The sequence below is a fragment of the Tachyglossus aculeatus genome, chromosome 7 (genome assembly GCF_015852505.1).
Source record: "Tachyglossus aculeatus isolate mTacAcu1 chromosome 7, mTacAcu1.pri, whole genome shotgun sequence".
Classification (NCBI taxonomy): domain Eukaryota; kingdom Metazoa; phylum Chordata; class Mammalia; order Monotremata; family Tachyglossidae; genus Tachyglossus; species Tachyglossus aculeatus.
In genome coordinates this window covers 44,820,198-44,843,455 of record NC_052072.1, presented here as the reverse complement: position 1 = coordinate 44,843,455, position 23,258 = coordinate 44,820,198, and the positions used below count along the sequence as shown (strand labels likewise).

Here is a 23,258-nt window from a genome sequence, read left to right as displayed (position 1 = left end):
TGCCGATACTACCTTTGCTTTAATGAAAGTAGTAAAAGTTGAGCGTGCAGTAGGAAAATATCAGGAAAGGAAAATCGTTTTGCAAAATGCAGGACAGAAAACTATAGATGTTCAAATGGACTGTATTTCTGTTCATCTGAAGAGCAAGGTCGCTAAAGATATGCTACTTTCCAAGCGCTTAGTGCAGGTGCTCTGCACCCAGTAAGTGCTCAATAAATACAATTGAATGAATTGATTCAATTGATTGAAACACAGTCTAAATAGCTCAGGATAGGGAAAAAGTTCCCAACTTATATTATGTTTTGGTATTTTCTAGTTATATATCTATTATTCATAGATGAAGATTTTGATCAGCTTTAAATGGGAATTGCAAAGTGGCAAATGCTGTGGCAAAAGTAAAACCCAAATTGCCGATACTACCTTTGCTTTAATGAAGGTAGTAAAAGTTGAGCGTGCATTAGGAAAATACCAGGAAAGGAAAATTGTTTTGCAAAATGCAGGACAGAAAACTATAGATGTTCAAATGAAGAGCAAGGTAGCTAAGGATATGCTACTTTCCAAGCGCTTAGTGCAGGTGCTCTGCACCCAGTAAGTGCTCAATAAATGCAATTGAATGAATTGATTCAATTGATTGAAACACAGTCTAAATAGCTCAGGATAGGGAAAAAGTTCCCAACTAATATTATGTTTTGGTATTTTCTAGTTATATATCCAATATTCACAGACGAAGATTTTGATCAGCTTTAAATGGGAATTGCAAAGTGGCAAATGCTGTAGCAAAAGTAAAACCCAAATTGCCGATACTACCTTTGCTTTAATGAAAGTAGTAAAAGTTGAGCGTGCAGTAGGAAAATACCAGGAAAGGAAAATTGTTTTGCAAAATGCAGGACAGAAAACTATAGATGTTCAAATGGATTGTATTGCTGTTCATCTGAAGAGCAAGGTAGCTAAAAATATGCTACTTTCCAAGCGCTTAGTGCAGGTGCTCTGCACCCAGTAAGTGCTCAATAAATGCAATTGAATGAATGAATGAATTTGGCCTTGAGAAAAGCTTCCCTAAAATACCATGGTTCCCTAAAGGAGAGGTCAAGCACTGCATATAGATACCCTGTGCCTCAAAGTTGGTGAGCACAGGCTATCAAGGTTGAATAAAGTGCCATCACTGGGTGGAATCAGTGATCCATTCAGCCTAATATGCTGGCTTCAATGGGATGCATGGAGGGATAATATCATGGTCCATCTCTTTAACATCAAGATCGGGGAATGACCTCTAAACTTTAAAACTCTTCCCTCTTCACCTTTAACGCTGTGGACTTTCCATCCGTGAATTCTTCCAAAGCCTCCTTGAACCTGCTGATATTTTCTCCCTCCAAAACTTACTGTGGCAATAGGCTTCATATGTTGGTCGCCAGCTGAGGGAAGAAACATTCCCTCTATTTTGAATCTACCACTCTCAAGCTTTCACGGATGCCCCTTGTCTTAAAGCTGTGGGATTTGATGGAAAAAATGTGTGCACCTCATCCACCTGCTTCATGACTTGGTATGTTTCCCGTCTTTACATCAATCAATCATATTTATTGAGCGCTTACTGTGTGCACAGCACTGTACTAATGTGTTCACCTCGGGCTTTCCACATCAGAGTCCTCATCATTTTAGCCTATCGTGGCAATCCCTCCATCATCCACATGCCTTTCACCCCCCTCTGCTAAATCACCAAGCCGCAAAGGGAAATAACAAAGACAGGCTGCAGTTTAGGAAAGGCTTTAGTAGAATCAAGTTTAATCAATCAATCAATCAATCGTATTTATTGAGTGCTTACTGTGTGCACTGCACTGGACTAAGCGCTTGGAAAGTACAAGTTGGCAACATCTAGAGACAGTCCCTACCCAACAGTGGGCTCACAGTCTAAAAGGGGGAGACAGAACAAAACCAAACATACTAACAAAATAAAATAAATAGAATAGATATGTACAAGTAAAATAAATAGAGTAATAAATATGTACAAACATATATACATATATACAGGTGCTGTGGGGAAGGGAAGGAGGTAAGATGTGGGGAAGGGAAGGAGGTAAGTTTAACCAATCAATCCATCAATTAAACATAATCTTTGCCTTCGAGGAGTGTGCAGTTTAGCTGGGGAGATAGATTCTAAATATATATTCAGCTGACAGCTGAAGCAGCGTGGCTCAGTGGCAAGAGCCTGGGCTCGGGAGTCAGAGGTCATGGGTTCTAATCCCTGCTCCGCCACTTGTCTGCCGTGTGACCCTGGGAAAGCCGCTTCACTTCTCTGGGCCTCAGTTCCCTCATCTGTAAAATGGGGATGAAGACTGTGAGCCCCCCCGTGGGACCACCAGATCACCTTGTGGCTCAGTGGAAAGAGCCCGGGCTTTGGAGTCAGAGGTCATGGGTTCGAATCCCGACTCCACCAAATGTCAGCTAGTGTGACTTCGGGCAAGTCACTTCACTTCTCTGGGCCTCAGTGACCTCATCTCTAAAATGGGGATGAAGACTGTGAGCCCCACGTGGGGCAACCTGATCACCTTGTGGCTCAGTGGAAACAGCCCGGGCTTTGGAGTCAGAGGTCATGGGTTCGAATCCCGGCTCCGCCAAGTGTCAGCTAGTGTGACTTTGGGCAAGTCACTTCATTCATTCATTCAATTGTATTTATTGAGCGCTTACTGTGTGCAGAGCACTGTACTAAGCGCTTGGGAAGTACAAGTTGGCAACATATAGAGATGGTCCCTACCCAACAGTGGGCTCACAGTCTAGAAGGGGGAAACAGAGAACAAAACAAAACATATTAACAAAATAAAATAGAATAAATATGTACAAATAAAATAGAGTAATAAATACATACAAACATACTTCACTTCTCTGGGCCTCAGTGACCTCATCTGGAAAATGGGGATGAAGACTGGGAGCCCCCCGAGGGGCAACCTGATCACCTGGTAACCTCCCCAGCGCTTAGAACAGTGCTTTGCACATAGTAAGCGCTTAATAAATGGCATCATTGTGATGATGATGATGATTAGAGTCCCCCGCCCTCAGGCCGAGGAGGGTCGGTTGCCAGGGGAGGCTTAGGCCCGGGCTCTGCGCAGGCGCAGGACCCGCCCCCACCCCCGCTCTCTGCGCAGGCGCAGGACCCGCCCCCAGCCCCGCTCTCTGCGCAGGCGCGGAACCCTCTCCCAGCCCCGCCCGCGCGGAGCCAGGGGAGGCTCAGGCGCTGGCTCTGCGCAGGCGCGAGCCCCGCCCCCAGCGCGGAGCGAGGGGAGGTGCAGACACGAGCTCTGCGCAGGCGCAGTTCCCGCCCCAAGCGCGAGCGTCGCCCGGTGCTGGGGCTTTGGAGTCAGAGGTTAGGGGTTCAAATCCCGCCTCCGCCACTTGTCGGCTGTGTGACTGTGGGCAAGTCACTTCACTTCTCTGGGCCTCAGTTCCCTCATCTGTAAAATGGGGATGAAGACTGTGAGCCCCCCGTGGGACAACCTGATCTCCTTGTAACCTCCCCAGCGCTTAGAGCAGCGCTTTGCACATAGTGAGCGCTTAATAAATGCCATTATTATTATTATTTAGGTCAGACACGGGCTCTGCGCAGGCGCAAGCCCCCAGCCCGCGCGCGGAGCGAGGCCCCGCCCCTCCCGTTCCCCCGCCCGCGCGGAGCGAGGGGCGGCTCGGACCCGGGTTCTGCGCAGGCGCAGGCTCCAGCCCCGCTCGTCCCCGGGTCCGGGAGCCGGCTGTGGGCGAAGGACGGCCGTCGGGCGCCGGGTACGGGAGGGCACGGAGGAGGGGGGGCCCACGGGGGGCCCCGAGCCCGAGGAGGAGCCTCCCCCAGCCGTCCGGGCCGCGCAGGGCGTCCCGGGGGCCGCTTGACAGCGCCCGGAGGACGAGCGCTACCGCCAGGGGGCGGGGCCCGGAGGACCAGAGGGGGCGGGGCCCGGAGGCTGAGGGGGCGGGGGCTGAAGGCTGAGGGGGCGGGGCCCGGAGGACGAGAGGGGGCGGGGCCCGGAGGACGAGAGGGGGCGGGGCCTGGAGGCTGAGGGGGCGGGGCCCGGAGGACCAGAGGGGGCGGGGGCCGGAGGACCAGAGGGGGCGGGGCCTGGGGGCTGAGGGGGCGGGGCCCGGATGGTCAGAGGGGCGGGGCCCGGAAGACCAGAGGGGCCTGGGGGCTGAGGGGGCGGGGCCCGGATGGTCAGAGGGGCGGGGCCCGGAGGACCAGAGGGGGCGGGGGCTGAGGGGGCGGGGCCCGGATGGTCAGAGGGGCGGGGCCCGGAAGGTCAGAGGGGGCGGGGCCTGGAGGCTGAGGGGGCGGGGCCCGGAGGACCGGAGGGGGGCGGGGCCCGGAGGACCAGAGGGGGCGGGGCCTGGAGGCTGAGGGGGCGGGGCCCGGAGGACCAGAGGGGGCGGGGCCCGGAAGGTCTGAGGGGGCGGGGCCCGGATGGTCAGAGGGGCGGGGCCCGGAAGGTCTGAGGGGGCGGGGCCTGGAGGCTGAGGGGGCGGGGCCCGGAGGACCAGAGGGGGCGGGGCCCGGAGGACCGGAGGGGGGCGGGGCCCGGAGGACCAGAGGGGGCGGGGCCTGGAGGCTGAGGGGGCGGGGCCCGGAGGACCAGAGGGGGCGGGGCCCGAGGGGGCGGGGCCCGGGCATTCATTCAATCATTCATTCATCATCATCATCATCATCAATCGTACTTATTGAGCGCTTGCTATGTGCAGAGCACCGTACTAAGCGCTTGGGAAGTACAAATTGGCAATTGATTGCTCATTCAATCAATCTGCTTACTGTGTGCAGAGCACTGTACTAAGTGCTTGGGAAGAATACAATATCACAATAAACAGACACGTTCCCTGACCACAGCGAGCCGACAGTTTCGAGGGGGAGCCAGACATTAAGAGATGTAAAGAAGGAGTAGGGGTGGGATCAATCAATCGGATTTGTTGAGCCCTGCGCTAGTAATAATAATAATAATAATAATAATAATAATAATAATGATGATGGTATTTATTAAGCGCTTACTATGTGCAGAGCACCGTTCTGAGCGCTGCGGGGGGTATACAAGGTGATCAAGTTGTCCCACGTGGGGCTCACAGTCTTCACCCCCATTTGACAGACGAGGGAACTGAGGCCCGGAGAAGTGAAGTGACTCGCCCAAGGTCACACAGCAGACATGTCCCCATTTGACCGATGAGGGAACTGAGGCCCGGAGAAGTGAAGTGACTCGCCCAAGGTCACACAGCAGACATGTCCCGGCCCCGCCACTTGTCAGCTGTGTGACTTTGGGCGAGTCACTTCACTTCTCCGGGCCTCAGTTTCCCCATCTGTATAATGGGGATGAAGACTGTGAGCCCCCGGTGGGACAACCTGATCACCTTGCACCTCCCCAGTGCTTAAAACGGTGCTTTGCACATAGTAAGCGCTTAACAAATGCCATCGTTATTATTATTATTATGTGGCGGAGTCGGGATTCGAACCCACGACCTCTGACTCCAAAGCTCGGGCTCTTTCCACTGGGCCGCGCTGCTTCTCTAAGCTGCTAAGCGCTTGGGAAGGGCAGGTTGACAACAGATGATAGAGACGGTCCCCACCCAACATTCATTCATTCATTCAGTCGTATTTATTGAGCGCTTCCTGGGTGCAGAGCACTGTGCTAAGCGCTTGGGAAGGACAAGTCGGCAACAGAGATGGTCCCCACCCAACATTCATTCCATCATTCAGTCGTATTTATTGAGCGCTTCCTATGTGCAGAGCACTGGGCTAAGCGCTTGGGAAGGACAAGTCGGCAACAGATAGAGACGGTCCTGACCCAACATTCATTCATTCATTCAGTCGTATTTATTGAGCGCTTCTTGTGTGCAGAGCACTGTGCTAAGCGCTTGGGAAGGACAAGTCGGCAACAGATAGAGACGGTCCCCACCCAACATTCATTCATTCATTCATTCATTCATTCAGTCAGTCGTACTTATTGAGCACTTCCTGCGTGCAGAGCACTGTGCTAAGCGCTTGGGAAGGACAAGTCGGCAACAGAGATGGTCCCCACCCAACATTCATTCCATCATTCAGTCGTATTTATTGAGCGCTTCCTATGTGCAGAGCACTGGGCTAAGCGCTTGGGAAGGACAAGTCGGCAACAGATGATAGAGATGGTCCCCACCCAACATTCATTCATTCATTCAGTAGTATTTATTGAGCGCTTCCTGTGTGCAGAGCACTGGGCTAAGCACTTGGGAAGGACAAGTCGGCAACAGAGACGGTCCCCACCCAACAGCGGGCTCACTGTCTAGAAGGGGGAGATAATAATCATTCATTCATTCATTCAGTCGTATTTATTGAGCGCTTCCTGTGGGCAGAGCACTGGGCTAAGCACTTGGGAAGGACAAGTCGGCAACAGATGATAGAGATGGTCCCCACCCAACATTCATTCATTCATTCAGTCGTATTTATTGAGCGCTTCCTGTGTGCAGAGCACTGGGCTAAGCGCTTGGGAAGGACAGGTCGGAAACAGAGACAGTCCCCACCCAACATTCATTCGTTCATTCAGTCGTATTTATTGAGCGCTTCCTGCGTGCAGAGCACTGTGCTAAGCGCTTGGGAAGGACAAGTCGGCAACAGACAGAGCCGGTCCCAACCCAACAGCCGGCTCACAGGCTAGAAGGGGGAGATAATAATCATTCATTCATTCATTCATTCAGTCGTATTTATTGAGCACCTCCTGCGTGCAGAGCACTGGACTAAGCGCTTGGGAAGGACAAGTTGGCAACAGGTAGAGCCGGTCCCGATCCAACAGCGGGCTCACAGTCTAGAAGGGGGAGATAATAATAACTCATTCATTCATTTAATCGTATTTATTGAGTGCTTACTGTGTGCAGAGCACTGTGCTAAGCGCTTGGGAAGGACAAGTCGGCAACAGATAGAGACGGTCCCCACCCAACAGCGGGCTCACTGTCTAGAAGGGGGAGATAATAATCATTCATCCATTCATTCATTCAGTCATATTTATTGAGCGCTTCCTGTGTGCAGAGCCCTGGGCTAAGCGCTTGGGAAGGACAAGTCGGCAACAGATAGACGGTCCCGACCCAACATTCATTCATTCATTCAGTCGTATTTATTGAGCGCTTCCTGGGTGCAGAGCACTGGGCTAAGCGCTTGGGAAGGACAAGTCGGCAACAGGTAGAGACGGTCCTGACCCAACATTCATTCATTCATTCAGTCATATTTATTGAGCGCTTCCTGCGTGCAGAGCACTGTACTAAGCGCTTGGGAAGGACAAGTCGGCAACAGATAGAGACGGTCCCGATCCAACAGCCGGCTCACAGTCTAGAAGGGGGAGATAATAATAATAATAGTAATGCTTACTATGTGCCAAGCACTTGCTCTAATAATAATACTAATGGTATTTATTAAGCGCTTACTATGTGCAAAGCACTTTTCTAAGCGCTGTGGAGGTTACAATAATAAGTCCTCCCCCTGGCCTGGAATGCCCTCCCTCCGCACATCCGCCAAGCTGGCTCTCTTCCTCCTTTCAAAACCCTACTGAGAGCTCACCTCCTCCAGGAGGCCTTCCCAGGCTAAGCCCTCTCCTTCCTCTCCTCCTCCTCCTCCCCGCCCTACCTCCTTCCCCTCCCCACAGCACCTGTATATATGGGTGTACAGATTTATTACTCTATTTTACTTGTACATATTTACTATTCTATTTTATTTTGTTAATACGTGTTGTTTTGTTTGTCTCTCCCTTCTAGACTGTGAGCCCGCTATTGGGTAGGGACCGTCTGTATGAGTTCCCAACTTGTACTCCCCAAGCGCTTAGTACAGTGCTCTGCACACAGTAAGCGCTCAATAAATATGATTGAATGAATGAATATAGAGGCGGTCCCCATCCAACAACGGGCTCACGGTCTAGAAGGGGGAGACAGAAAACAAAGCATATTAATAAAATAAAATAAATAGAATAGGAAATATGTGCAAGGAAAATAGAGTAATAAATATGTACAAACATATATACAGGTGCTGTGGAGAGGAGAAGGAGGTACGGTGGGGGGGATGGGGAGGATGAGGAGGGGGAGAGGAAGGAGGGGGCTCAGTCTGGGAAGGCCTCCTGGAGGAGGTGAGCTCTCAGTAGGGCTTTGAAGGGAGGAAGAGAGCGAGCTTGGAGGATGTGTGGAGGGAGGGCATTACAGGTCAGGGGGAGGATGTGGGCCGGGGGTCGACGGCGGGACAGGCGAGAACGAGGCCCAGTGAGGAGGTGAGTGGCAGAGGAGCAGAGGGTGCGGGCTGGGCTGGAGAAGGAGAGAAGGGAGGTGAGGTAGGAGCGGGCGAGGGGGCACTGTTAATAATAGTATTTATGATGGCATTTATTAAGTGCTTACTATGTGCAAAGCACTGGTCTAAGCGCTGGGGAGGTTACAAGGTGATCAGGTTGTCCCACGGGGGGGCTCACAGTCTTCATCCCCATTTTTCAGATGAGGGAACTGAGGCCCAGAGAAGTTAAATGACTTGCCCAAAGTCACACAGCTGACAATTGGCGGAGCGGGATTTGAACCCATGACCTCTGACTCCAAAGCCCGGGCTCTTTCCATTGAGCCACGCTGTTCTAAGCACTGGGATGGGGGGGGGTGATACAATAATAATAATAATAATAATAATGGCATTTGTTAAGCACTTACTATGCAAAGCACTGTTCTAAGCGCTGCGGGGGGGATACAGGGTGATCAGGTTGTCCCACGTGGGGCTCACAGTCAATCCCCACTTTACAGAGGAGGGAACTGAAGCCCAGAGAAGTGAAGTGACTTGCCCAAAGGCACACAGCTGATAATTGGTGGCGCTGGGATTTGAACCCATGACCTCTGACTCTAAAGCCCGGGCTCTTTCCACTGAGCCATGCTGTTCTAAGCGCTGGCAGGCGGGGAGGGGATACAAGGTAATCAAGGTTGTCCTACATGGGGCTCACAGTCTTCATCCCCATTTTACAGATGAGGGAACTGAGGCACAGAGAAGTGAAGTGACTTGCCCAAAGTCACACAGCTGGTAGAATGGGTGGAGCCTAGAGGCGGAGTGGAAGGGGGCTCAGGGGCAGAATGGGTGGGGCCTGGGTTCAAGTGTGGGTGGGGCCTAGCCCCACTGCACCTGTATATATGTTTGTACAGATTTATTACTCTATTTGACTTGTACATATTTACTGTTCTATTTGTTTTGTTAATGATGTGCATCTAGCTTTACTTCTATTTATTCTGATGACTTCACATCCGTCCACATGTTTTGTTGTCTGTCTCCCCCTTCTAGACTGTGAGCTCGTTGTTGGGTAGGGACCGTCTCTAGATGTTGCCAGTTTGTACTTCCCAAGCGCTTAGTACAGTGCTCTGCACACAGTAAGCGCTCAATAAATACGATTGAATGAATGAATGAATAGCGGTCTAGTGGGCCGGACTTAGAGGCAGTGTGGGCTCTTTCCACTGAGCCACACTGCTTCTGTGGAACTAGCGTGGCCGAGCGCAGTGATCGAGCCCGGGCCTAAGAGTCAGAAGGACCTGGGTTCTAATCCTGCCTCCGCTACTTGCTGGGTTACCTTAGGCCAGTCACGTCACTTCTCTGGGCCTCAGTTACCTCATCTGTAAAATGGGGATTGAGACTCGGAGCCCCATATGGAACAGGGTCTGTGTCCAACCCAATCCCTTCCTTCCTCTCCCCCTCGTCCCCCCTCCATCCCCCCCATCTTACCTCCTTCCCTTCCCCACAGCACCTGTATATATGTATATATGTTTGTACATATTTATTACTCTATTTATTTATTTATTTATTTATTTATTTATTTATTTATTTATTTTACTTGTACATATCTATTCTATTTATTATATTTTGTTAGTATGTTTGGTTTTGTTCTCTGTCTCCCCCTTTTAGACTGTGAGCCCACTGTTGGGTAGGGACTGTCTCTATATGTTGCCGATTTGTACTTCCCAAGCGCTTAGTACAGTGCTCTGCACATAGTAAGCGCTCAATAAATACGATTGATGATGATGATGATGATGATTTGCTTGATCCATCCCAGAGCTTAGTACAGTGCCTGGCACATTTTAAGCGCTTAATAAATACCCCAATTAGTGTTATTATCAATTGGTGGTATTTCCTGAGTGCCTGCTATGTGCCGAGCACTGTACTACTACTAATAATTAATAATAATTGTAGTATTGCTGACTTGGGAGTCAGAGGTCATGGGTTCAAATCCCATCTCAGCTGCTTGTCAGCTGTGTGATTTGGGGCAAGTCACTTAACTTCTCTGTGCCTCAGTTACCTCATATGTACAATGGAGATTAAGACTGTGAGCCCCGCATGGTACAACCTGATCACCTTGTATCCTCCCCAGCGCTTAGAACAGTGCTTGGCACATAGTAAGCGCTTAACAAATGCCATCATTATTATTATTATTATTTGTTAAGCGCTTACTATGTGCCAAGTACTGTTCTAAGTGCTGGGGTAGATACAAAGTAATAAGATTCATTCATTCAATCATATTTATTGAATGCTTACTGTGTGCAGGACACTGTACTAAGCACTTGGGAAGTACAAATCAGCCACCTATAGAGACGATCCCTACCCAACAACGGGCTCCGAGTCTAGGAGGTCTTCATCCCCATTTTCCAGATGAGGGAATTGAGGCCCAGAGAAGTGAAGCGACTTGCCCCGGGTCACACAGCAGACAAGTGGCGGAGCCAGGATTAGAAACACTTGGGAGAGTACGATGTAACGGAGTTGGTGGGCAAGTTCCCTGCTTGTAAAATCATTCCATTATCATCATCATCATCATCATCAATAATGACAGCAGTAATGGATTAGTTAGAAAGTGATTTCCACCGTCAATTTTAATTGTCCCAGAGCCCATTTCTTTCGGAAGGTAAGTGTGGAAGCCCAGGCAGCAGCAGACCCAAGTACAGTGTGATTTGGAAATCACTCTGCTGTTGCATCATCATCATCATCATCAATCGTATTTATTGAGCGCTTACTATGTGCAGAGCACTGTACTAAGCGCTTGGGAAGGACAAATTGGCAACATATAGAGACAGTCCCTACCCAACAGTGGGCTCACAGTCTAAAAGGGGGAGACAGAGAACAAAACCAAACATACTAACAAAATAAAATAAATAGAATAGATATGTACCAATAAAATAAATAAATAAATAAAGCTTCACCCAGTGGAAATCTGCCCTGTGTCAAAAGTTTGTAACTTAATTTTAGGACAGTGCCATGAGATAGGCACTGTCATAGTTTTTGATGTTGATGTCAAGCCACAGGATCATAGTTTAAAGAAAAGATGAGGCATCCCTATAACTTATATAAGCATTCATGGTCTTTGATTCACGAGAAATTATGTGTTTGAGAAAATTCAGCTCAGTATTTCTGATATGTCCAACCTCCCCCCCTCCAACAACCCCCATCCATTCCACTAACCCCAAATCACTCATTTTTAAACCATCCTGCCTTGTTGTATGCATACTAGAAATCAAAATTTCCCTTTGCTGTCAGGGTGCAAGGATTTAGACTGTGAGCCCACTGTTGGGTAGGGACTGTCTCTATATGTTGACAACTTGTGCTTCCCAAGCGCTTAGTACAGTGCTCTGCACACAGTAAGTGCTCAATAAATATGATTGATTGCTTTGTGCGTGGAGCCAATACTGATCTCTCATTTCAGGAGTTGGGCAACAAAAGCTGACGCTGAAGAGGAATGCACTAAAAGCGGCTTCTAAACAAGGAGGTAATAATAATAATTTTGGTATTTGTTAAGTGCTTGCTGTGTGCCAGGCTGTACTAAGCGCTGAGGTGGATTCAAGCAAATCGGGTTGGACACGGTCCCTGTCCCATACGGGGGTCTGAGTCTCAATCCCCATTTTACAGATGAGGTAACGGTGGCACAGAGAAATGAGAAGTGACCTACTCAAGGTCACACAGCAGACAAGTGTGGAGTTGGGATTTGAACCCAGGTCCTCTGACTCCCACTAGGCCATGCAGCTTGCTGTATAGCAGTGTACCAATTTAGCAGAATCTAAAATTTCAGAAATAGTGATTAAATCGCCATCCCTACAGGCATTTCTAGCCTAGGAGAGCAATTGCCAATTCCCAATTACCCCCTTACTTCACACTCGACGGCTTGTTTGAGAGGTGCCTTTCGATTGATTTACTTGAGGGAGGCAACCCTTTGTTTGAGGGAGATGCCTTTTCTCTAACAAATTTCTTTTGGATCTTCTATTCTGATAGTGCCGGCCACATAGGGTTTTCCCATTCCCAGTAATAAGGCCCTGAAGAAAAGTTGATTCCTTGTTTGGTGTTTTAGAAAACCATGCCAATCTCCTGCCTTGTTTCAAGGCATCCTGTTTGGAGACATGGAGTCTTTCCAAGATGGATGGTGAGTAGCCACTGTACAGCATCGGTGGGATTAACCAGAGCCCTTGAGCAGAAAACAGGGAAGAGGAAACGTAAGGACCAGTCCAGGACATCCAAACCCTCGTTCCTCCAGGCGGCCAGGATTGCCGGCTTCCTCAGTCGGAGGGACTTGTGCATCTCTTCTGCCAGTCCCCAAGAGGTGATGCTGACGAGCGATCGCTATGCAGTGAAGAGGTTGCCCTTCTCACATGTGTCTGACGAAGATCTAGCTTTCTTTGAACACGTTATCCCTGGCAGAGTCGTCACAGATCCGGATGAACTGAAACCCGCCAATGTGGACTGGCTGAAGATGGTTCGAGGTGGGTGCCGCCCTTTTTTAGTATTTATGAGACCTTCACAATTTGCTAGGAACTGTACACATCCCACAAACTACGCTCCAGGCTCTCTAAAGACTTTACATTTAAAAGAAAAAGAACCAGTGCGGTGTCTGGACAGGTTCAACCTAACACCATGATGAAAAATATTCACTTATTCTAGATTAATACTACTTATGGTATTTGTTAAGAGCTTACTCTGTGTTCCAAGCACTGTTCTGAGCACTGGGGTAGGTATCAGTTAATGAGATAGGACACAGTCCCTGTCCCTCATGGATCTCTCAGTCTAGGTTGGAGAGAGACCAGGAATTGAACCCCATAATATGACAGATAAAGAAACGGAGACACGGAAAAAGTGGAGTGACTTGGCTAAGGTCACAAGGCAGGCAACTGGCAGAACTTGGATTAGAACCTAGGTTTTCTGGCTCCCAGGCCTGTACTCTTTGTGTTAGGCCTCACTGCTCCGCAGGCCATCATCATCATCATCAATCGTATTTATTGAGCGCTTACTATGTGCAGAGCACTGTACTAAGCGCTTGGGAAGTACAAATTGGCAACATATAGAGACAGTCCCTACCCAGCAGTGGGCTCACAGTCTAAAAGGGGGAGACAGAGAACAAGACCAAACATACTAACAAAATAAAATAAATAGGATAGATCTGTACAAGCAAAATAAATAAATAAATAAATAAATAGAGTAATAAAATAAATAAATAGAGTAATAAAATAAATAAATAGAGTAATAAACTCTATAAGTGTTCCCAACACTTATCCTTGGGGATAAGATTGGGAACAAGGTTTAAGGACATTAACACCACAGTTAGTAGGTGGAGTTGTGAGGAAAAGCATGAAAAATTCTACCAGACCAGTTCTGAGGATAGGATCAAGTAATATGTGGTCCTGGTAATTTTGGTTTTGTCAGCCAGACTTATTATTATTATTATTAGTAGTAGTAGTAGTAACAATTATTATTACTAATAATAATGGTATTTTTTGTGGTATTTGTTAAGGACTTACAGTGTGCCAAGCACTGTACTATAAGCGCTGGGGTAGATGCAAGATAATCAGGTCCCACATGGGGCTCACAGTCTAAGTAGTAGGGAGATTAGGTGTTGAATCCCCATTTTTCAGGTGAGGAAACTGAGGCCTAGAGAAGTTAAGTGACTTTCCCAAGGTCACACAGCTGGAAACTGACAGAGTGAGATTAGAACCTAGGTCCTGTGACTCCAGGCCCGTGCTGCTTCTTCTTAAGGAACCTTTTTCCCGATGAACAATTCCCGGTCTGAAAACTTCATGAGAAAACATTTCAAATTGTCCCCCTAAAGCACTTAATTCAAACGATTACTTCTACAGTTTAAATCCAGCCTAGCAGATTTAGAGACAGTTTAAGGCTTCGGTGGGGTCTTTGCATTGGGGAAGCCCATGGGGGGCTATGTCAGAGTTCATCCCTCGCCCATCTTACTCCCCAATACGTCTGGGACTAATTCGGGATCCAAAAACTGGCACCATGTAGAAATAATGGAGGCGGAGGAGAGAAAAGAGAATCTGGTTGTCCATTCAGTTGTGATGGGTTCTGATTTGACTATGATGGATCTTGGTATTTGTCCATTAATAGGCAAACTGAGGCTTGTCATGTGACATTGGGAGCAGAAATGATATTTTATTTTAAAATACTTTGTCATGAGCATGTTAAACTGACCAAGTACCTCCAGAGAAGATTGTTTTTATTTTAAGATTAATTTTCAAAAGAAGATTTACAAATAGTCATTGCTGCCCAGTACTGACGTATGTTACAAGATTTCGTTCTTGATTTACTTTACCCAGTTCTGCGAAGCAATATGAAGGTAGAGATAGATTTAGCATGCACAAACTTCTTTAAATAATGAGAAACAATAATGTCAACAGATTTTAATTTTGCCTGTTTTAAACCTTCAGTGGCTCGACTGTGTTTTGTTTCTATGGCAGGCTGCAGTAAGGTGTTACTGAGACCTCAGACATCAGAAGAGATATCTCAGATACTCAGGTAACTTCTGTTTATTCATTCGAACTGTGGCTATTTTCTTTTTGTGTGGAAGGGGACTTTGCTTGGAGGTTTCTTTTGAAAGTCTCCCAGCACTTATGGATAATACACTTACATGTAAAAGCAAATGAAGTTGCCTGCAATCCAGCCTTGAAAGCTCGAGGAAAATGTGCTTGTACTAGGAAAATCCCCCCAAAATAATTAGAAAATGTCATGGATAACAAATGTTGATGCAAGCCATTCAACCCCCTTCTCCTCAACACGCTATCCAACCTTGGCTTCACAGACTCTGTCCTCTCCTGGTTCTCCTCTTATCTCTCCGGCTGTCCATTCTCAGTCTCTTTTGCGGGCTCCTCCTCCCCCTCCCATCCCCTTACTGTAGGGGTTCCTCAAGGGTCAGTTCCTGGTCCCCTTCTGTTCTCGATCTACACCCACTCCCTTGATGAACTCATTCACCCCCACGGCTTTGACTATCATCTCTGTGCTGATGATACCCAAATCTAGATCTCTGCCCCTGCTCTCTCTCCCTCCCTTCAGGCTCGTGTCTCCTCCTGCCTTCAAGACATCTCCATCTGGATGTCTGCCCGCCATCTAAAACTCAATGTGTCCAAGACTGAGCACCTTATCTTCCCTCCCAAACCCTGCCCTCTCCCTGACTTTCCCATCACTGTTGACGGCACTACCCTCCTTCCCGTCTCACAAGCCTGCGACCTTGGTGTCATCCTCGACTCTGCTCTCTCGTTTACCCCTCACATCCAATCCGTCACCAAAACCTGCCGGTCTCACCTCCGCAACATCGCCAATATCCGCCCTTTCCTCTCCATCCAGACTGCTACCCTGCTGGTTCAGTCTCTCATCCTATCCCAACTGGATTACTGCATCAGCCTCCTCTCTGATCTCCCATCCTCCTGTCTCTCCCCACTTCAATCTATACTTCACGCTGCTGCCCAGATCATCTCTGTGCAGAAGTGCTCTGGGCATGTTACTCCCCTCCTCAAAAATCTCCAGTGGCTACCAATCAACCTATGCGTTAGGCAAAAACTCTTCCCTCTCGGTTTCAAGGTTGTCCATCCCCTCGCCCCCTCCTACCTCACCTCCCTTCTCTCCTTCTCCAGCCCAGCCCGCACCCTCCGCTCCTCTGCCGCTAACCTCCTCACTTTACCTCGTTTTCACCTGTCCCGCCGTCGACCCCCGGCCCATGTCCTCCCCCTGGCCTGGAATGCCCTCCCTCTGCACATCCGCCAAGCTAGCTCTCTTCCTCCCTTCAAAGCCCTCCTGAGAGCTCACCTCCTCCAGGAGGCCTTCCCAGACTGAGCCCCCTCCTTCCTCTCCCCCTCCTCATCCTCCCCATCCCCCCCACCGTACCTCCTTCCCCTCTCCACAGCACCTGTATATATGTTTGTACATATTTATTACTCTATTTTACTTGTACATATTTACTATTCTATGTATTTTATTTTGTTAATATGTTTTGTTTTGTTGTCTGTCTCCCCCTTCTAGACTGTGAGCCCGCTGTTGGGTAGGGACCGTCTCTATATGTTGCCAACTTGTACTTCCCAAGCGCTTAGTACAGTGCTCTGCACACAGTAAACGCTCAAGAAATACGATTGATTGAATGAATGAATGAAAACCACAGTCCACTGAACGCACAATAAAGTTAGGGATTTGTGTTTCTCTTAAGAACTGTCACCTGAGCTACAAAAAGCAAACAGTTTTTCCAGTCCTCTTTGATCATTTAGAAGCACCTCCAGGAAGATGCTGTTGTGTTGGTGGAACAGGGAAGAAGCAAAGGATGGAATGAATAGGCATAGAAAAGAGGGGAAAATAACTCTTGGAGTATAAAAGGAAAATTCAAGTAACTCTTGGTGTGGGAAGTTGTGGATGCTTCTGTGGATGTTGCTGAGCTCTGCGTGAAAAATTCCTGGAAAACAGCAATATACTATTTTACCACATAGTGGCATTAACAGGCAAAACTGAACCCACTTTATAGCAGAGCAGTAGTGTCAAAGTTTTCTTTGAGTGTTGCCAAAGTCATTGGGTTTTTTTGTGCGTTTACTGTGTGCAGAGCACTGTACTGCGTGAGTGCTTAGGAAAGTGCAATAAAAATTGAGCTAAACATCAAACCAGGAGTGCAAAGGTTTTTTTTTTAACAGTTTAACGTTTGTACTCTTAAGTTTACTATAGCATTTGAGGAGCTGAGAATTTAGGAGGTAGGTAGGTAACAATTAATCTTCTATCTTCCTTGATGCCCTTTCAGAAAACCAACAAACCCCTAAAGGTCCAAAACACTCAATTGCAAGTAGAAAGTATATATTGGTTAACTAGGGAATGGTGGGCTCTTTTTGACCACTTTCCCTTCATTCTTGCTCCCAGGAATCATGATATAGGAAGGAGAGAGAAATGGCAGGGAGTTAAACGTTTCTTAAGGGCTTACTGTGAAATTGATGCATTGGGTATTAAAAAAATTGGCATAATTTAGAGTACAGAGACCCAGTAGTATTAGTAATGTTATAGGGAAAAAGACTGTAATCAGGTGTTCAAAAGGGATACGTGGATCATAGACTGTACAGTAATATAAATGATGACCCTATCCCTTCTTAGCCATTGTTTATTAGATTGTGGAAGGTAAGTTTAATCAAGACAATTGTGTTTATTGAGCAACTACGGTGTGTAGAACACTACTAAGCACTTAATAACCTTATACTGTACCCTTTCCCCTCCCTGTATTATATTTTAAAGGCTGTCTCCACCTGTAGAGTGTAAGCTTCTTTTGGGCAAGGATCACGTCTTCCAGTTTGCTTGTGCTTTCCCAAGTGCTTAGTACAGTGCTCTGCACACAGTAAATGCCAATGACTGATTGATAGTACCGTAGAGTAAGTAGACAGGATCCCTGCCCTAAGTAACTAACAATCTACCTGGGGAGATGATCACTAAAATTGGGTATAAACAGGAGGAAAAAGGACAAGGAGATACACATAAATTAGCAGGTTAAAAGAGAGGCTAGTTCTCCGTGCACGTTGATGTCTATGAAATGAGTTTCCTTTCTCTTCCAGTTATCACTTCCATTTTCTGGGAACTATAGATTTTCCACTTTTAGTTTTCTACCCTGGTTTAGGGCCTCTTAGGTCAGTAAGTATGTCATGCTAATGCTTAATTGTTTGGGTTGGTTGAGTCAGCCTGGTTTCGGCTTCATCCATAATATTGCCAAGAGAAGCCACTATGCTCCTTTTTGATCTTGTCTAGGAGTCCTTAGCCATTTAGTGTGAACACCACTTTGGTCGGGACCAACTTGGGCCGGGAGTGGTCTGGGGAAGTGTGCTCGTCTTCGGTTCCCAGCTGCTTCCTCAGCCACGGCAGGTTTAGAATCAGGAGGGTCCATCGTCATCATCATCAATCGTATTTATTGAGCGCTTACTGTGTGCAGAGCACTGTACTAAGCGCTTGGGAAGTACAAGTTGGCAACATATAGAGACAGTCCCTACCCAGTAGTGGGCTCACAGTCTAAAAGGGGGAGACAGAGAACAAAACCAAACATACTAACAAAATAAAATAAATAGAATAGATAGGTCCAGAGCGGCTTTGTTTGAACCAGAGAAACAGGGGGCATTCTCTCTGGGTTTGCTCGTGTCAAGAGGGAAGGAGCCCCTCTGGGGCAAGAGTCTCCAGGAACAGCTATGGCAGTGCCACACGGACCACCATGTTTTGATTCAAACACTTCCTTGAGGGAAAGTAAGTTACCTTTAAAATGTTAGATGAGCTTTGCAAGCTAGGGTTCCTTCACCAAGTCTGCGGGCCTTACTGCTAGATTAATTAATGAGTGACTCCAAACTATTTCCTTATCAAGCCCCTTTTGGGCCCTTAATCATTTGTGGTAAGGAAAAATTGAGTCATTCTGAGATTTTTGATATTAGCTGCGCATAAGCTACAATGGAATCGGAAAAAGAAAACGTGTTTTCTCACCCACCTTAATTAAAGATGATAAAAAATGAGGCAAATTGTGTTTTTTGAGTTAAAAAAGGTCAAAACTAAATGGCACCATGGAGGGGAGAAGTAGTGATAGTATTAAGCACAGTCTGTGTGCAGAGCACTGTACTAAGTGCTTGGGAGATCCATGCCTACAAGGAGCTTACAGTTGATGGGGGAGACAGAAATTAAAATAAATTATGGATCTGTCCTTAAATGCTGTGGGGCTGAGGGTGGGATGAATATCAAATGCATCTATATGTTGCCAACTTGTACTTCCCAAGCGCTTAGTACAGTGCTCTGCACACAGTAAGAACTCAATAAATACAAATGAATGAATAAAGGATACAAATCCAAGCACATAGGCGATGCAAAACGTAGAGTGGGGAGGGGAAATGAGGGCTTAGTCGAAGAAGGCCTCTCGGAGGAGTTTGAAGGTGGGGAGAGTGGTTGTCTGTCGTATACAAGGAGAAAGGGGTTCTAGGTCAGAGGGAGGCTGTGGGTAAGGGGTCAGTGGAGAAATAGATGAGATCAAAGTACAGTGAATAGATTGGCGTTGGTGGAGCGAAGAGTAAAGACTTGGTTGGAGTGGGAACCAAGTAGTTAAGAGAGGAGGGATTGAGCTGATTGAGGGCTCAAGGCCAATGGTAAGGAGTTTCTGTTTGATGCGGAGATGGATGGGCGACCATGGATGCTCTTGAGGAGTGGGGAGATGTGGATGGAACAGTTTTTTTTAGAAAAATGGTTCAGGCAGCAGAGTGAAGTATGGAGTGGAGTGGGGAGAGACAGGAGGCAGCGAAGTCAGTTAGAGGGCTGATGCAATATTAATCAATCAATCGTATTTAGTGAGCACTTACTGTGTGCAGAGACTGTACTAAGCACTTGGGAGAGTACAGTATAATAGAGTTAGTAGACACGTTCCTTGCCCATAATGAGTTTACTGTCTAGAGGGGGAGAAAGACATTAATATTAATAGATTATGGATATCTACATAATTGCTGTGGGGCTGAGGGAGAGGTGAATAAAAGGAGCAAATCCAAGTGCAAGGTGATACATAAGGGAGTGGGAGTAGAGAAAATGAGGGATTAGGCAGGGAAGGCCTCTTGGAGGAGATGTGCTTTAAATATGGCTCTGAAAGTGGGGAGAGTAATTATCTGCTGGATACGAAGAGGGAGGGCGTTCCAGGCCAGAGGCAGGATGCAGGCGAGAGGTCGGCAGCGAGTTATATGAGATCAAGGTACAGTGAGTAGGTTGGCATTTGAGGAGCTAATTGTGTGGGCTGGGTTGTAAATGGAGAGCAGAATGAGATTGGAGGGGGGCAAGGCAATAGAGTGCATTAAAGCCGATGGTAAGGAGTTTCTGTTTGATGTGGAGGTGGATGGGCAACCACTGAAGGTTCTAGAAGAGTGGGGAGAGACATTAGGCAGGGAGGTCAGCAAGGAGTAATCAAGGCTTCAGCTATCATCTATCAGCTATGCAGATGACACCCAAATCTATATCTCCTCCCCTGTTCTCTCTCCCTCCCTCCAGGCTCACATCTCCTCCTGCCTTCAGGACCCATCTACTTGGATGCCCTCCTGCCACCTCAAACTCAACATGTCCAAGACAGAGCTCCTTATCTTCCTTCCCAAACCCTGTCCTCTCCCTATCTTTCCCATCACTGTAGATGGCACAACCATCCCTCCCGTCTCTCAAGCCCGCAACCTTGGCGTCATCCTTGACTCCGCTCTCTCATTCACCCCACATATCCAATCACCAAATTCTGCCGGTCTCACCTTCACAGCATCGCCAAGATTTGCCCTTTTCTCTCTATCCAAACCGCTACCACGTCAGTACAATCACTGATCATTTCCCGACTGGATTACTGCATCAGCCTCCTTTCTGACCTCCCAGCCTCCTGTCTCTCCCCACTTCAGTCCATACTTCACTCTGCTGCCTGGATTATCTTTCTACAGAAACGTTCTGGGCATGACACCTCCCTCCCCAAAACTATCCAGTGGTTGCCTATCAACCTCCATATCAAACAAAAGCGCCTCACTATTGACTTCAAAGCTCTCCATCACCTTACCCTTTCTTACCTCAACTCCCTTCTCTCCTCCTACATCCCAGCTGCATACTCCGCTCCTCCGGTGCTAACCTACTCACTGTGCCTCGTTCTCGCCTGTCCTGCCTTCGACCCCTGGCCCACATCTTACCTGTGGCCTGGAATGCCCTCCCTCCTCAAATCTGCCAGACAATCACTCTCCCCCACTTCAAAGGCTTACTGAAGGCTCACCTCCTCCAAGAGGCCTTCCCAGATTAAGCCCCCCTTTTCCTCAGCCCCCACTCCCCTCCCCTTCACCCTGACTTGCTCCCTTTGCTCTTTCCCCCCCGCCCCACAGCAGTTGTGCATATATGTATATATCTATAATTCTATTTATTTATATTGATGCCTGTTTACTTGTTTTGCTGTCTATCTCCCCCCTTCTAGTGCATACGCCCTATATGGGCAGGGATAATCTCTCTTTATTGTTGAATTGTACTTTTCAAGTGCTTATTACGATTGAATGAATGAATGAATAAGTGCTCAATAAGTACGATTGAATGAATGAATGACTAAGTGTTTAGATTATTGCTTGGAGAAGCAGCGTGGCTCAGTGGAAAGAGCACGGGCTTTGGGGTCAGAGGTCATGGGTTCAAATACCGGCTCCGCCAACTGTCAACTGTGTGACTTTGGGCCAAGTCACTTCACTGCTCTGGGCCTCAGTTACCTCATCTGTAAAATGGGGATTAAAACTGCGAGCCCCCCGTGGGACAACCTGATCACCTTGTAACCTCCTCAGCGCTTAGAACAGTGCTTTGCATATAGTAAGTGCTTAACAAATACCATTATCATTATTATTATAAATGTAGCAGTTTGGATGGAGAGTAAAGGGCAGATTTTAGTGATGTTGTGAAGGGTTGAACCGATGGGATTTAGGGACAGATTGACTATGTGGGTTGAATGAGAGACATGAGTCAAGGATAATGCTGAGGTCATGGGCTTGTGAGACAGAAAGTGTGGTAGTGCTGTCTACAGTGATGGGAAAGTCAGGGGGCGTTCAGGGTGTGAGTGGGAAGATAAGGAGTTATGTTTTGGAAATGTTAAGTGTGAGTTGTACGTGGGACATCCAAATAGGGATGTCCTGAAGGCAGAATATGTGGAACATCCAAATAGATATGTCCTGAAGGCAGGACTGCAGAGAAGGAGGGGGATCAGGGCTGGAAATGTAGATCCGTGGATCATTTGCATAGAGACGGTAGTTGAAGCCATGGGAGCAAATGAGTTCTCCAAGGGAGTGGGTGCAGATGGAGAATAGAAGGGGACCCAGAACTGAATCTTGAGTGACTCCCACAGTTAGGAGGTGGGAAGCAGAAGAAGAGCCTGCAAAAGAGACTGAGAATGCACGGCCGGAGACATAGGAGGAGAACCAGGAGAGGACAAAGTCAGTGAAGCCAACGTTTCCAGGAGAAGCAGGTGATTGACAATGTCATAGGCAGCCGAGCGGTTGAGGAGGATTAGGGTGGAGTAGAAGCCATTGGATTTGGCAAGAAGGAGATCATCTGTGACCTTTGAGAGGGCGGTTTCTGTGAAGTGAAGGGGCAGAAGCCAGTTTGGAGGGGGTCAAGAAGAGAATTGGAGGAGAGGAACTTGAGGCTATGGGATTAGACAACTCGCTCAAGGAGTTTGGAGAGACATGGTAGGAGGGAAATGGGGCAATAACTGGAGGAAGCCATAGAGTCCAGAGAGGAATTTTTTTGTTGTTGTTTTTTTTTTTTTTACCATAGAGGAAACATGAGCAGGTTTGAAAGCAGTCGGGGAAAGAGCCATTGGAGAATGAATAGCTGAAAATGGCAGTCAGGGAGCAGGGGAGATTTTAGGGAAGCCATGTGGGATAATAATCGAGGCGCGATAAGATAAATGCTTGATTCAGCTTAGTAGCAGTTTGGATTGAGTGGAAAGGGTGATTTTAGCGATGTCATGAAGGAAGAACCAACAGCATTTGGTGACAGATCGACAGGGTTGAATGAGAAAGATGAGTCGAAGATAGTGCCAAATTCTGGGCTTGTGAAATGCGGAGGATTGTGGCGGTGTTTACCGTTGTGGGAGAGACATGGGGAAGACAGAGTTTTAGGTGGGAAGATGAGTTCTGTTTCGGAAACGTTTAGCCTGAGGTTCCAGTGGGACATCAAAGTAGAGCTGTTCTGAAGGCAGGAGGAAATACGAGACTGCAGAGGAGAGAGGTCAGGGCTGGAGACGTAGATTTGGGAATTGCCCACGTCGAGATGATAGTTGAAGCCGTGGGAGAGAATGACTTCTCAAAGGGAGTGGGTGTAGATGGAGCATAAAATAGGGAAAGGAATAGAAGGGCAAATAAAAAGAATTATCCAGTTAGTGAAATTTTTGAATAAGACGTAAGTAAAGTCAGAACTGATGCAATGCTTTGATACAGTGAGGCCATTAGACCACTTGAGGTTCTGCCCCAGAGATCTTTCTGTTTAGGTGCTCATCAAAGATAGG

At 47.6% G+C, this 23,258-nt stretch overlaps 1 protein-coding gene across 1 annotated transcript in view; it reads left to right on the top strand.

Moving 5' to 3' along the window:
* Positions 1 to 3,704: 3,704 nt before the first annotated feature.
* Positions 3,705 to 23,258, top strand: part of D2HGDH (D-2-hydroxyglutarate dehydrogenase) — a 38,744-nt gene continuing 19,190 nt past the window's right edge. Inside the window, exons 1-4 of the mRNA XM_038749110.1 lie at positions 3,705 to 3,765; positions 11,673 to 11,735; positions 12,312 to 12,720; positions 14,701 to 14,758. Of these exons, the coding sequence (XP_038605038.1) occupies positions 12,318 to 12,720; positions 14,701 to 14,758 (461 nt within the window). The 5' untranslated portion in view covers positions 3,705 to 3,765; positions 11,673 to 11,735; positions 12,312 to 12,317. The remainder of the gene's footprint in view (positions 3,766 to 11,672; positions 11,736 to 12,311; positions 12,721 to 14,700; positions 14,759 to 23,258) is intronic.